Source organism: Myotis daubentonii, chromosome 7, assembly GCF_963259705.1.
Source record: "Myotis daubentonii chromosome 7, mMyoDau2.1, whole genome shotgun sequence".
NCBI lineage: Eukaryota > Metazoa > Chordata > Mammalia > Chiroptera > Vespertilionidae > Myotis > Myotis daubentonii.
The window spans coordinates 22,156,906-22,170,697 of record NC_081846.1 but is presented as its reverse complement, the minus strand read 5'-3'; the positions used below and the strand labels follow the sequence as shown (position 1 = coordinate 22,170,697).

The 13,792-nt window shown below is 39.0% G+C and overlaps 1 protein-coding gene across 8 annotated transcripts in view; it reads left to right on the top strand.

Annotated features, from left to right (window-relative positions):
• USP37 (ubiquitin specific peptidase 37) overlaps positions 1–13,792 on the top strand; it is an 81,801-nt gene that overhangs the window by 30,660 nt on the left and 37,349 nt on the right. For all 8 annotated transcript variants that reach the window (XM_059703130.1, XM_059703128.1, XM_059703131.1 and 5 more), the window contains 6 exons: positions 333–430; positions 2,635–2,719; positions 9,029–9,187; positions 11,408–11,539; positions 11,702–11,825; positions 12,337–12,527. In XM_059703130.1, coding sequence (XP_059559113.1) covers positions 333–430; positions 2,635–2,719; positions 9,029–9,187; positions 11,408–11,539; positions 11,702–11,825; positions 12,337–12,527 — 789 coding nt within the window. The remainder of the gene's footprint in view (positions 1–332; positions 431–2,634; positions 2,720–9,028; positions 9,188–11,407; positions 11,540–11,701; positions 11,826–12,336; positions 12,528–13,792) is intronic.

Below are 13,792 nucleotides of genomic sequence, written 5' to 3'. Positions count from 1 at the left end.
TAAATCATTTCATCTGCCCTTGCTTTTGACTAAGAAAACCTGTGTAATCTTGCTGTCTCTGGTTTGAGTTTTGTAAAAATAAAATGCTCCTTCATTTTTGCTTAATCAATAGGGTTATGGATTGGTTGGTTTTTGACTTGGTAATGAAACCTTATTTTCATGATTCTCATTTGCTTAAGTCTCTGACCTTTTGAGGCTTTAACACTTTGTAGCATAACTTCCATGCAAATCCATGAATTTAGCACTTGAAATGTAAATTTTTAATGACAACTATTTAAAATTAAGAATTACACTTTACACACATATATATTGAATTAAATTATTGATTATAGGAACAACAAAGCTATGACAGATCCCTCAAGAAAGTATTTAACCAGCAGTAGAGAGAAGCAGCTGAGTTTGAAACAGTCGGAAGAGAATAGGACTTCAGGTAAGTATTTGGTCTTTATATAAGATAGTCATTTATTATATAACTAGAGGCCCAGTGCACAACATTCATGCACTGCAGGGGTGGAGTCCCTCAGCCTGGCCTGCACCCTCTCGCAGTCCGGGACTTCTTGAGGTATGTCCAACTGCTGGCTTATCTAAGGGGTCCTTAGTGCCGTTGCGGAGGAAGGAGAGACTCCTGTCACCACGGCTGCACTCACCAGCCGTGAGCCCGGCTTCCCACAGGGGGAGCACACTGACCTCCAGGGGGCAGCTCCTGTGTTGAGCATCTGCCCTCTGGTGGTCAGTGTGTGTCATAGTGACCGGTTGTTCCGCCATTCAGTCAATTTGCATGTTAGCCTTTTATTATATAGGATATACTGTATAGACTAGAAATAAAACCCTAAATTGGGACATACCTCTCTGTTATTCAGGAATACTCCATAATTCAGTACTAGTTATTGGGCACCAATTTGTATCCAGTACTCTGCTAAAATACTTTTAAAGTATAGAAATATAAGGGACCTTTTATCTACACTAATAAAAGAGAAAAATGGTAATTGGCGTACGAGCTACCCTTTTCATTGGCTAATCAGGGCTATATGCAAATTAACTGCCAACTAAGATTGGCAGTTAACTGCCAACAAGATGGCGGTTAATTTGCATATGTAGGCACAATGCAGGGAGGCGAAAGGGAAAGCAGGAAGAAGCCCCCTGCCACTGACAGTGATTGGAAACCCAGGGGGGAGCTAAGAGCTGGGGGGCAGGGCAAAGGTGGCCCTGGGGCCGCCTTTGCCCTGCCCCCCAGCCATGATCAGAGAATCAGGTGCCTTTTCCGCCCTGGCCAGTGATAGCAGGAAGTAGGGGTGGAGCCAGCGATGGGAGCTGGGCACGGTCGAAGCTGGCAGTCCCGGGAGCTAGGGGCCCCTTGCCTGGGCCTAAAGCGAAGCCCACGATCGTGGGGCCGCTGCAGCTGCGGGTCCCCGCTGCCCGGGCCGGACGCCTAGGAGAGAGGCGTCAGGCCTGGGCAAGGGGCCGATCCTGCGATTGGAGGGTGATGGGGGTCAACACCTGAGGGCTCCCAGTATGTGAGAGGGGGCAGGCTGGGCTGAGGGACACTCCCCCACACACACACACCTAGTGCACGAATTTTGTGCACCGGGCCCCTAGTTCTATTTATAAAGAGTCTAGACTTTACCTTCTTCCCTATTTAACTGCCTAGAATTAAACTCTCATTATCAAGGTACCTTAAAGTGAATTCAAGGAGTTAAAGTGATTGAAATTAAAGTTCATCAGTGTTGCCATTTACTATAAGTTCTATAAGATCTTGAAGTTATTGCCTAAAGCAATTGCTTAATCTCACCTTGTACCCTGTTTTTACAAAATCTAAAAGTTAAATAGTCTATTAAGTTTTGTTAATATTTCCTACACTTAACCAATCTCTATGATCCTCTGAACTATGTAGATTTGAATATTATGTCAACTTGAAATTAAATTGAAGCAAACTAAAATATGGCATGATTTTGATAAATTGAGAGTTTAAGGGAATTAATTCGATTAAGACTCTAGAAATCATCTCCTTTTAGCCTTTCAGAGTTGTGATTTTAGACTCCTACAGAAAGAAGTATCTTGAATATACTTCTTATCTCTGAAATAATAATACATTATATAATCTCCATTTACTAGTTTTAAGCTTTTATAATCAACCTATAGTTAGAAAATACTTGAAGGTGTAATAAGCCTTAACAGTGTTGAAGTTAAGATACACATTACAAAAGTTAAGGTAGAAGAGGAGAGAGAAGGAAGATAAGAAGGTTCGTGGAACAAAATGTAGAAGTTTTAAGTGTGTTAAAGTTACAAAGTTAATCAGTAGAACTAAAATAACACAACTAATAATTGGTCGGAAGGAAGTACATAAGAGTAGGGGTGATGTAAATGAGAAATTTCAAGTTTTTCCTAATAGGGAGTCAGTTGATACTGTTCAAAATGAATAAATAAAAAAGTTTTTGGAACTTTAGGGCAGGAGAGTATTCTTAGCTATTATAACCTTTTACACAGTATAGATCTTTTAACATTTATCCAACTTTGATGAAAAGAAAGGGGGAAAAGAGTTAAATATAAATAGGCCCAATGCATAATTTTATTATTAATTTTACTTCAATGGTTGATTTAGGAATAAAATTGTTCCTGTGTTTCTTCGTTTTATAGGACTTTTACCTTTGCAGTCATCATCCTTTTATGGTAGCAGATCTGGATCCAAGGACTACTCTTCTGGCAATACTAATCTAGACAGGTATGCATTGGTTATATGCTCTGTAAAGAACTTAAAGAGCTCTCTTCTTCAGAATATTTTTAAAAAATATATTTTTATTGATTTTAGAGAGGAAGGGAGAGAGAGAAACATCAGTGATGAGAGAGAAAAATCATTGATTGGCTGCCTCCTGCACGCCCCCTGCTGGGGATCAAACCCACAACTCGGACATGTACTCTTGACCAAAATCTAACCTGGGACTCTCCAGTCCAGTGGTCGCCAACCTTTCGGACCTCACGGACCACCAGTGGTCTGCGGGCCACCATTTGGCAACTGCTGCTCCAGTCCGTAGGCTGATCCTCTATCCACGGAGTCAAACCAGCTAGGGCTTCTTCAGATATTGAATGAAGGGATAGATTATGTATGAATACCCTTTACCCCCCTCTCTTTCACATCAACTTTGTAAGATGTACCTTAATTTCAACATTAAGGTTTATTACATCTTTAAGTATATTCTAAGTGAATACACTAATTTAAAATAACAAAATTGATGAAAATCATAGACTCCTGACATTTTATTTAGAAAGTTCCTACAAATATTTAAAGCTCTTCTTTTTTACATTTTTTAGTAAATGAATAAACTAAATTCTAGGGAAATTTGTACTGAGGCCACAGGTTGTGACTGGCAATATGATCAGATCCTGGATCAGTGAATTCTCCATCATCCCAAATTATGAAAATATTAAGATCTCAACAGATTGCCTTTGTTGCCTATGTATTTTTTAAGGTACATATCAAAAGTTAAGGCATTTTCTTTTTAAAAAACAAGTTTCACATTATTGGAAAGGGCTAGTCAAAAATTTAATTGTGGTCTATAGCTGTAGATTACATTTTTTGAGATTTATTGGATATAAGTATATAAGACAACTGCTAAACACTTGTCAGGAAGGTGTGATTACAGATTGTAGCACAGAGGAGCAATGGTAAATGTAAAAAGTGACGGTAATGGTGTTGTATAATAAATATGGTATATAATGAATGACCTATTAAGTCATATTTTGGTTTTTACTGGAAATTCAGAGTGGTAAAAAACATCTTGATTATTTATAGAAAATGATTAAGGTGAAGTAAAGAATTTGATAATGTATATTTAGGTATATAAGACTTTGGGTGGTATCTGTCAAGCACTTTATGAGTGCAGCGGTAACTATAGGTCATTTGAATTTAAGAGAGAGGAAGCTTGGCCTATTTCTGTTTATTAGAGGGATCATAAAGAAATCTTAAGTTTTAAAAAAACACCTATATTTGGTTTATACATGAGTTATTAGTACAATACAAATTTCTTCTCAGAGTAATAGAATAATCATTTCATTGCACAAAGCAATGATTGAGGGGAGTGATTTTTCAAAATGCAAAGCTTTATTCAAAAAATAAGGTTAAAATTTCCAGATAAGTGAGAAAACTAATATTGAGTAAAGGCTGAGTCCATAAGACACATGGAAAACATAGACAGGAGTCAAGTATTTTCGGTTGGGTCTTCAAAATTAACATGAGGTTGGAAACTGAACAAGACCCTAGACCAGAACCTGGTTTCTTATATGAAGCTACATGAAGGTGGATATCTACAACTGCTCTCTCTATGCTAGTAAGCTAAAACAAAACCATAAATGTGCTGCTTGCCTGATGCTCGTTGAGCAAGAAAAAATACAAAGAAATGGGAATTGCGGTGATTTGGTATCTGCTTTAGTATTACCTTCATAGGGCAAGAATTCTGAACCCCTAACATAAAGTCCTATGCAGATTAGAGGTCCAGACCGAGGCAGGTACTAAGTACGTCAGGCATGATCATGGAATGCACCAGAGAAGAGATGATGAATGTAAATGAAATTGAGAGACTTATGTTGGTCTCCATGGTCTATCTTCCATGTCTTAATAGCATTCTGGGGGGAAAGACTAAGAAGAATAAAAGTAAGGAATTTGTCAAAGACATGATAGATGAAAATGATGAAAGTCCACACATGGAAAAATTACCTCAACAAGTGCTAACAGCAAATATTAAATAAAATAAAAATTCACATTGTAGAATATGATGGGTAAAGAAATTTTAAAAGCTACCAGAAGAAAATGTCATCTATGAAGGTAAAAAAGACTGACATTAGCAACATAGGAACAGAAGACACTGAAGTACTAGCATCAAATAATTCTACCAGTATACCCAGCTAAATTGTAATTGAAGAATGCAGACAATGCTATTTTTAGATAATACAAGAATGTATTCAGCAAAAAGAAAACTGAACAGGAGTGAAAGTAAGAAATACTGTTGAGCAAAATAATTTTAAAGGTGAATTTTAACATCAAAATACTTTTAAAATTTATTCTTTTGTATAATAAATACATATAGTAGAAACTTCAAAAGTTACAGAGTGGATACAGTGAAAAGTAAATAGTAAATCTCCCTTTGTTTCTTAACTTCTAGTTGTACATTTCCTCTTTCCAGAGGACAAGTTTAAGTTCCTTTTCTTTTTTTTTTTTTTTTTTATCTTTTCTTAAATATATTTTATTGATTTTTTACAGAGAGGAAGGGAGAGAGATAGAGAGCTAGAAACATCGATGAGAGAGAAACATCGATCAGCTGCCTCCTGCACACCCCCTACTGGGGGATGTGCCCACAACCCAGGTACATGCCCTTGACCGGAATCGAACCTGGGACCTTTCAGTCCGCAGGCCGACGCTCCATCCACTGAGCCAAACCGGTTTCGGCTAAGTTCCTTTTCTTATTTAAGAAGAGGCCACAGTTAAGTTAGACATATTAAACAGTTAAAGATGATTTCCTTTTCTGGCCAAGGTGGAGTAACAGGGACCAGACTGTCCTCCTTCATGAAACAATTAAGAACCAGAGCAAATCATATGAAACAATGGATCTTAAGACATTGGAAATGAGGCAGTGAAGTATATTGATCCTAGAGAGATGGGAAACAAAATTAGCCTTATGACTGCTCCAGCTTGCTTTCTAGAGAAAGTTCTCAGGCTGCCACACAGAGGGGGAATTAGGCAGAGCCCTGTGCTCTTCCTGAGTTCAGGAAATGGAGCTAAGAATCCAGAGAGGCCAAAGCACCTAGAATTCACAGGGTACCAGAGGGCAGAGCTGTACAGAGAAAGAATTGCAGAGATCTGTAGAGGGTCCACCTTGAGTATTCAGTTGGCTGGCAATCATCTTATGTAGGTGAGAAATCTAGGCAAGGCTAGAGAAAGAACTACCCAAGAGGATCTAAGGGAATAATACTAGGGAGTTCACATAAACCCAGGCATAGTTCCTATTCTGAATAGCAGTTTGAATACTAAGAAAGGTCTTACCTTATTAGTGATGAAAACTATCCCTAGACTAATTGCTACTTTGGTCCCTCATAACAAACCTTAAAAGCAAGGCCCCAAAAGATCAAACTGTTTCCAGGTAACCTAACCACATCCCAGAACGAAATTCAAGAATGTTTATAGTCCTGGACACTGAAGTGTTGCTGGTTCAATTTCTGGTGAAGGACACATACCTGGGTTGCAGGTTCAATCCCCTGCACTGGTTGGGGTGCGTGCAGGAGGCAACCAATGTTTGTATCACATTGATGTTTTTCTCCCCCTCTCCCTCCTACTCTCCCTCCCCCTCCCTCTCCGTCTTCCTAAAAATCAATGGAAAAAATATCCTTTGATAAAGATTAACAACACCAACAAAAAGAATGTTTATAGAAGTCTAAAATATCCAGCACCCACCAAGGTAAAGTTCACAATGTCTGCTACCTGAGAAAACATTACTAGTCATACTAATAAGCAGGAAAACACAACTCATAAGAAAGAGAAAAATTAATAAGTACTGACTCAGAAATTATACAGATGATAGAATTAGTAGGCAAGGATATTAAAACAGTTATTAACCCAAATCATTAAGTATATTATATATAAATATACTAAATGCTTCAATTAAAGAGAAAGATAAACTGGATTTTTTTTTAAATCCTCACCTAAGGATACTTTTTTCATTGATTTCTAGAGACAAGGGAAGGAGGGGGAGGGAGGGGGAGAAGAAGCATCAACTGGGAATCAAACCCAAGACACTGGTCCACGGGCCATTGTGCTAACCACTAAACACCATCCAGGGCAATAAATTGTATTTTTTTTTAATGTACCTTTATTGATTTCAGAAAGGAAGAGAGATAGAAACATCAATGATGAGAGAGAATCACTGTTCGACTGCCTCCTGCACGCCCCCACTGGGGATCAAGCCTGCAACTGGGGGCATATGCCCTTGACTGGAATCGAACCCAGGACCCTTCAGTCTGCAGGCCGACACTCTATCCACTGAGCCAAACCAGCGAGGGCTAAACTGGATTTTTAAGGAGGAATAATCTATTTGCTATTTTAAAAAGAAACAACTGCAATGAAAGATGCAGAAAGGTTGAGAGAGAAAAAATGGAAACAGATATACCTTGCATTGTCCAAACTACAGTATTTAGCAGTGCATTGAAAGGATAAACCTGAAATAGTTAGTGATACCTTTTGGGGTAGAGGAATAGGGTTGTGTTTGAGAGGAGGCATTTAGGGTTTTTTGACATGAATGATTGTTACATAGGTATTTACTTTATAAAGATTACTAAGTTGCCCAGGGGCGTGGCTCAGTGGTTGAATGTTGACCTATGAACTAAAGGTCATGGTTCGATTCCCTGTGAGGAGGGCTGCAGCGTTGTGGGGTTTATCCCAGTGTGGGGTGTGCAGGAGGCAGCCTATCAATGATTCTCTCTCATCATTGATGTTCCCATCTTCCTCCCCCTTTCCTTTCCTTTCTGAAATCAGTAAAATTTTAAAAATTGTTGAGCTCTACATTTCACTTTTTAAAAAATTAATAAACCTTATTTTTTTAGAGTAGTTTTAGATTCATAATAAAATTGAGCAAAAAGTGCAGAGAGTTCTTATGAACCTCCTGTCCCCACACACATGCAGCTTCCCTCGCAATTGACACAGTGGTACACGTTTCATTTTTATATACTTTTTTGTAAAGTATTCTACTTCACATTTTGTTTTTTAATCCTCACCCAAGGATATTTTTCCTTTGCTTTTTAGAAAGCGTGGAAGAAGGAAGGGAAAGACAGAGAAATATCGATGTGAGAGAAACACATCGATTGGTTGCCTCCTGCACACGCCCTGACCAGGGCCCTGGGCAGGGGTCAGGAGCCTGCAACTGAGGTACATGACTTTGATGGGAATCGAACCCAGGACCTTCCGGTCCTCAGGCTCTATCCACTGAGCCAAACCGACTAAGGCACACACATTTTTTTTTTCTTTTTTTTACAATAAAACCAAACAGTGGCTAATAGATGGCCTAGCCAGACAATAAGTCATTTGGAGACAGTTTTTCCTTATAAAAAAAGCAAATCATATTCCTACTTCACAACATACAAGTAAATAAACATTCAAGCAGATTAAAGACCTAAATAGGAGGGAAAACAGGTGTTAAAACTTTTAAGGAAGACATTTCTATGACCTTATGCTACAGAATGAGTCTTAAACAAGACACATAATTTGAAACTATAAAAGAAAAATGATAAATTTGACCATGCAAAAACCTGAAACTTAGGATATCTAATAGACAAAGGACTAGAATATAGAATGTGTAAAAAACTACAAATCTTTAAGAATCCGATATAAAACCTAAGGGTGCACAAAAAGAAATTTAGAGAAGAGTAAACAATTATAATAATATATTCGACTTCAGTAGTAATCAGGAAAATAAAATAACAATGAGGGATCATGTATCACTCATTAAATTAGTAATACTGTAATGGAGACCATATGAAGAAATGGAAATCACTACTGTTGGAATCTGTAAATTGGTACAGTCTTTTTGGAAAAAATCACACTATCTAGGAAAATTAAAAGATACTAATATTTTCCCTTCTCAGCATATAAACTGAAAGTTGTTCTCAAGTAGGTTGGGTAAGAATATTGGTTGTGTCATTTAATAGTGGAAAAAGTTAACTGTCCAAATGTTTTCAAACTAGGCAAACTAATGTATGATATCCATTAAGTGGTAAAAGTGAATAAAAAAGTAAAACTATATTTATACTGTTTCTTAAGCCATTGACTTAGATTATTTTGATTGTAGGTTAAGTATTATATGCTTCTTCAGCTCTCTATCAGACTTGTAATTTGTGGATTTTTTCCTCAAGTGATCATTATTACTGGTATTTCCCCAAATTTAGATTTTTTCTCTCTCAGATATGACTTCTCTGAATCTACTTACGGGGGTGGGAGGGGAGTATTTTAAAAACTGTTTTTGCTTCTTTATATTTTTATTCTTTTTTATAGGACTAATATCTCAAGCCAAACTCCCTCTGCCAAAAGAAGTTTGGGATTTCTTCCTCAGCCAGCTCCTCTATCTGTTAAAAAATTGAGGTGTAATCAAGATTATACTGGCTGGAATAAACCAAGAGTGCCCCTTTCCTCTCACCAACAGCAACTGCAGGGGTAGGTAAATTCTTTCATTTTGCTTTCTTTTTATAAAGTGATTCAACTGAAGTATGTTTTTGTTCTTAGGAAATGCATCTTGAAGTATTTAGAGCTAAAGGGGTATGATTTCTACAACTTTCAAATGGTTCAGGAAAATAAAACTCACAGAGGTATGAAATGATAGAGCATATAGTGCAAAAGATAAACAATTGGTGAATCTAGATAAAGAATATTCTTGTGCAACTTTCCTAAAAGTTTGAGAATATTTCTAAATAAAGGTTTTTTAAAAAATAGGTACTTTGGGAAAGGGTTTGGTAGTAATCATTGAAGCTAAACACAACATATACAGAGTGGGGCAAAAGTAGGTTTACAGTTCATATGGAAAATAATACAGTGATTAATAATATAATGATAAGCTTTTGTTTACTCACAACTGTAAACCTACTTTTGCCCTACTTTTGTATTCTATGACCCAGTGGTCCTACTAAGAACAAATAGCAATTTGCGTAAGTCCCCAGCCTCTGTTAGCTTTTATTTGAAAGTATATGTTGTTATCCTATTTAATAAAAGACAAAAAGGGTAATTGACCTTACCTTTGCTACGCTTCCCATTGGCTAATCAGGGTGATATGCAAATTAACTGCCAACCAAGATGGCAGCTGGCAGCCACGCAGCTGAAGCGAGCAGGAGGCTTGCTTGCTCCAGTGATGGAGGAAGCCAAGGTTCTCCACCTGCTGCGGCCCGGCTCTAAGCTTCGAAAGCAACAGAGTTTCAATTATAGAAGCTAAACAAACCCCAGATACCTGCTTTCAGCAGGCCGTGGCCTCAGAGCTGGAGCTGGCTCTCAGCTCCAGTGACAGCAACGAAGTTTCAATTATAGAAGGTAAATAAATCCCAGAATTTAAAAAAAAAATGAAAAAAAGGAGAGGCTGGGAGCTTCAGTCGCCGGCCAGCCTGAAAACAGCCCTCAGCCCCTCACTCAGGCTGGCCAGGCACCCCAGTTGGGACCCCCACCCTGAAGGGGGTGTGGCCAGCCTGAAAACAGCCCTCAGCCCCTCACTCAGGCTGGCCAGGCACCCCAGTGGGGACCCCCACCCTGAAGGGGGTGTGACCGGCTGCAAACAGCCATCAGCCCCTCACCCAGGCTGGCCAGGCACCCAAGCGGGACTCCCACCCTGATCCGGGACACTCTTCAGGGCAAACCAGCCGGCCCCCACCCATGCACATGGGAATGACTGGTCACTATGATACACACTCACCACCAGGGGGCAGACGCTCAATGCAGGAGCTGCTCTCTGGTGGTCAGTGCACTCCCACATGGGTGAGCTCTGCTCAGCCACAAGCCAGGCTGATGGCTGCCAGTACAGCAGTGGTGGTGGGAGCCTCTCCTGTCTCCTCAGCAGCGCTAAGGATGTCTGACTGCAGCTTAAGTCTGCTCCCCGCTGGCAAGTGGACATCCCCCGAGGGCTTCCGGACTGCCAGAGGGATGTCTGATTGCCATCTTAGGCCCAATCCCTTGGGGAGCAGGCCTAAGCCAGCAGGTGGACATCCCCTGAGGGGTCCCAGACTGTGAGAGGGCACAGGCTGGGCTGAGGGGACCCCCCCCCCCACCCAGTGCACAAACTTTTGTGCACCTGGCCTCTAGTCTTATAAAGTGTAATGTGCAAATTGACCGATGGCAGAATGACCAGTCGGCTATGATGCGAACTGACCACCAGTGGGCAGACAGCAGATGCTCAACGCAGAAGCTGCCCCCAGCCCGCAGGCCCCAATGGCCTGATGGCGAACTGGGAACCAGGGGTGAGTGGTGGCGGACGTGGGCAGTGCCAGGGCCCCAATCGCCCCATCAGTCGCCCCACACACAGAGGGCAACCGGTGGCAGCGGGGATGGGGCCAGCTGCCAGCAGCGAGGAAAGATCAGCCCTGATCGCGGGCCAGGCCTAGGGACCCTACCTGTGCACGATTTCGTGCGCTGGGCCTCTAGTAATGTTATAATGCAGTGGTTCTCATAGTGTGGTCCCAGACCAGCAGCATTACATCAGTTGATCCTATTAGAGATGCATATGTTTGCACCTTCTTTTTCCAGAATCAGAAACTGTGGAGATGGGGCCCAGCAATATGTATTTTAATAAGCCCTCTAGGTGATTCTGATGCATGCTTTTCTGGAGAACCCATGCTCTAATGAACATACTTCAGGAACTACCAATGTCTTCAAAAGTATTTTTTCTTTACTTTTCAGCTTCTCCAACTTGGGAAATACTTGCTATATGAATGCTATTTTACAGTCCCTATTTTCACTCCAGTCATTTGCCAATGACCTGCTTAAGCAAGGTATCCCATGGAAGAAAATTCCACACAATGCACTTATCAGGTAACTGTTACGTACTTACTGAGTAAACTTTTACCTTATTGATTATAGAATAATGAAGTTTTAGACACTTAAAATTCTATGTGCTATGTTAATAGTCTTTAAAATATCATACCATTCAGTGTTTTGTAAAACATGCTAAACTAGTCTCTTTTGTTTTACCAGACGCTTTGCACACTTGCTTGTAAAAAAAGATACCTGTAATTCAGAGACCAAAAAGGATTTACTCAAGAAGGTTAAAAATGCCATTTCTGCTACAGCAGAGAGATTCTCTGGTTATATGCAGAATGTGAGTACCAGTTGTTTTTAGCCACTTTAAAGGTAGTGGAAATTGAAATGATCTTAGTGTGTTACCTGATTTTTACTTTAAAGTGAGATTTATACATGTATGTTGTGTTCATCACAGGTTGGAGAACCTAAGAACTTCTGGTAAGGTTCAATGTGACTCTTTTGTGGTTTATTATATTTTAATAATACAGATGTGTTCTGTCAGTAAAGGAACTTGGGGTATTTTACCTACAAAGGCTTTTTTTTTTAATTACCTTTTTTTAAAAAAAAAATGAAGTAAGAAGTGATTCCATTATTCTTGCTAATCTCACTGATAGTAAAGAATCTGTAATTCATCATTTTGTTCTTATTCAGAAAATATGTAGAGTAAATCATTAGAGTAAATCTCTATGTTACTTTTTAATATAGTGTTATTGACTCCCAAGTGCTTAGTTTTATAAATCATAATGTTGATAAGCTATTATTGTGATAAAAAATGTTTTGATCTGATTAAAGATGTTATACCTTCTTAGGATGCTCATGAATTTCTAAGTCAGTGCTTAGACCAGCTAAAAGAGGATATGGAAAAATTAAATAAAACTTGGAAGACTGAATCTGTTCCTGGAGAAGAAAATTCACCAGATATTTCAGCCACTAGAGTATACACTTGCCCTGTTATTACTAATTTGGAGTTTGAGGTTCAACACTCCATTATCTGTAAAGCGTAAGTAGTCTCCAAGAAATCTGTTTTTCCTTTTAATTCTTTTTTTTAAAATATGTTTTTATTGATTTCAGAGAAGAAGGGAGAGGGAGAGAGAGATAGAAACATCAATGATGGGAAAGAATCATTGATCAGCTGCCTCCTGCATGCCCCCTACTAAGGATCGAGCCTGCAACCCGGGCATGTGCCCTTGACCAGAATCGAACCTGGAATCCTTTAGTCCTCAAGCCAATGCTCTATCCATTGAGCAAAACTGGCTAGGGCTCCTTTTAATTTTAATGGCAAGTGATTGAAACTCTTCTGAAGGTTTTAATTCTTACCACATTTTCCTTCCCATGTCATGGGAAAAACAGAAATACAGACATCTTTTTTTAGTGTTACTATTTTCTGTAAAAATGCTTGGTGGGGTGAGAACTAAAAAGTACTTAAATATTTTGCCATATGCTTTAGTGATAACAGTTCATTTTGATCTACTGTGTGTGTGCTTTTTTTGTTTGTTTTTCATATATTTTTATTGATTTCAGAGAGGAAGGGAGAGGGAAAGAGAGATAGAAACATCAATGATGAGAGAAAAATCATTGATTGGCTGCCTCCTGCAAGTCCCCTGCTGGGGATTGAGCCCACAACCAGGGCATATGCCCTTGACTAGAATTGGATCTGGGGCCTTTCACTCTGCAGGCTGACACTCTATCCACTGAGCCAACCGGCTAGGGCTGTGTGGAATATCAAGTTATCTGGGAATACTTGTTCTTTTTATCCTGAAAAAACTTGCTATTGCTTATTTTATTGAACCAAATTGATTTTATTAAAAATGGGTTTTTATAAAATAGATAAAAATTTGAATTATTTTTAACTTCTGCAATGCTTTTTAACCATATTTACATTAGTTACTCAAATTTACTTTCTAAATTTAATTAATTTCCATGCTCATTGTATCACATCAAAAGGTTCTGTTTTGATTAATTTTCCAGTTATTGGTAGTACATATCTGAATACAATTTTTTAGAGAGAGTAGAATTCTTCACAGCCCCTGTATTAGTGAGAATTAATTTTGTGACTCTAATACATGACTTAATACAGGATTATTCAGTCACATATAGCCTTATCCTTCAACATATTATGCAAACTATTTCATTGTATCTTTTTAAATTTTTTTAATTGATTTCAGAGAAGAAGGGAGAGGGTGAGATAAAAACATCAATGATGGGAGCGAGTCATTGATTGGCTGCCTCCTGCACACATCCCCTACTTGGGATCGAGCTCGAAAA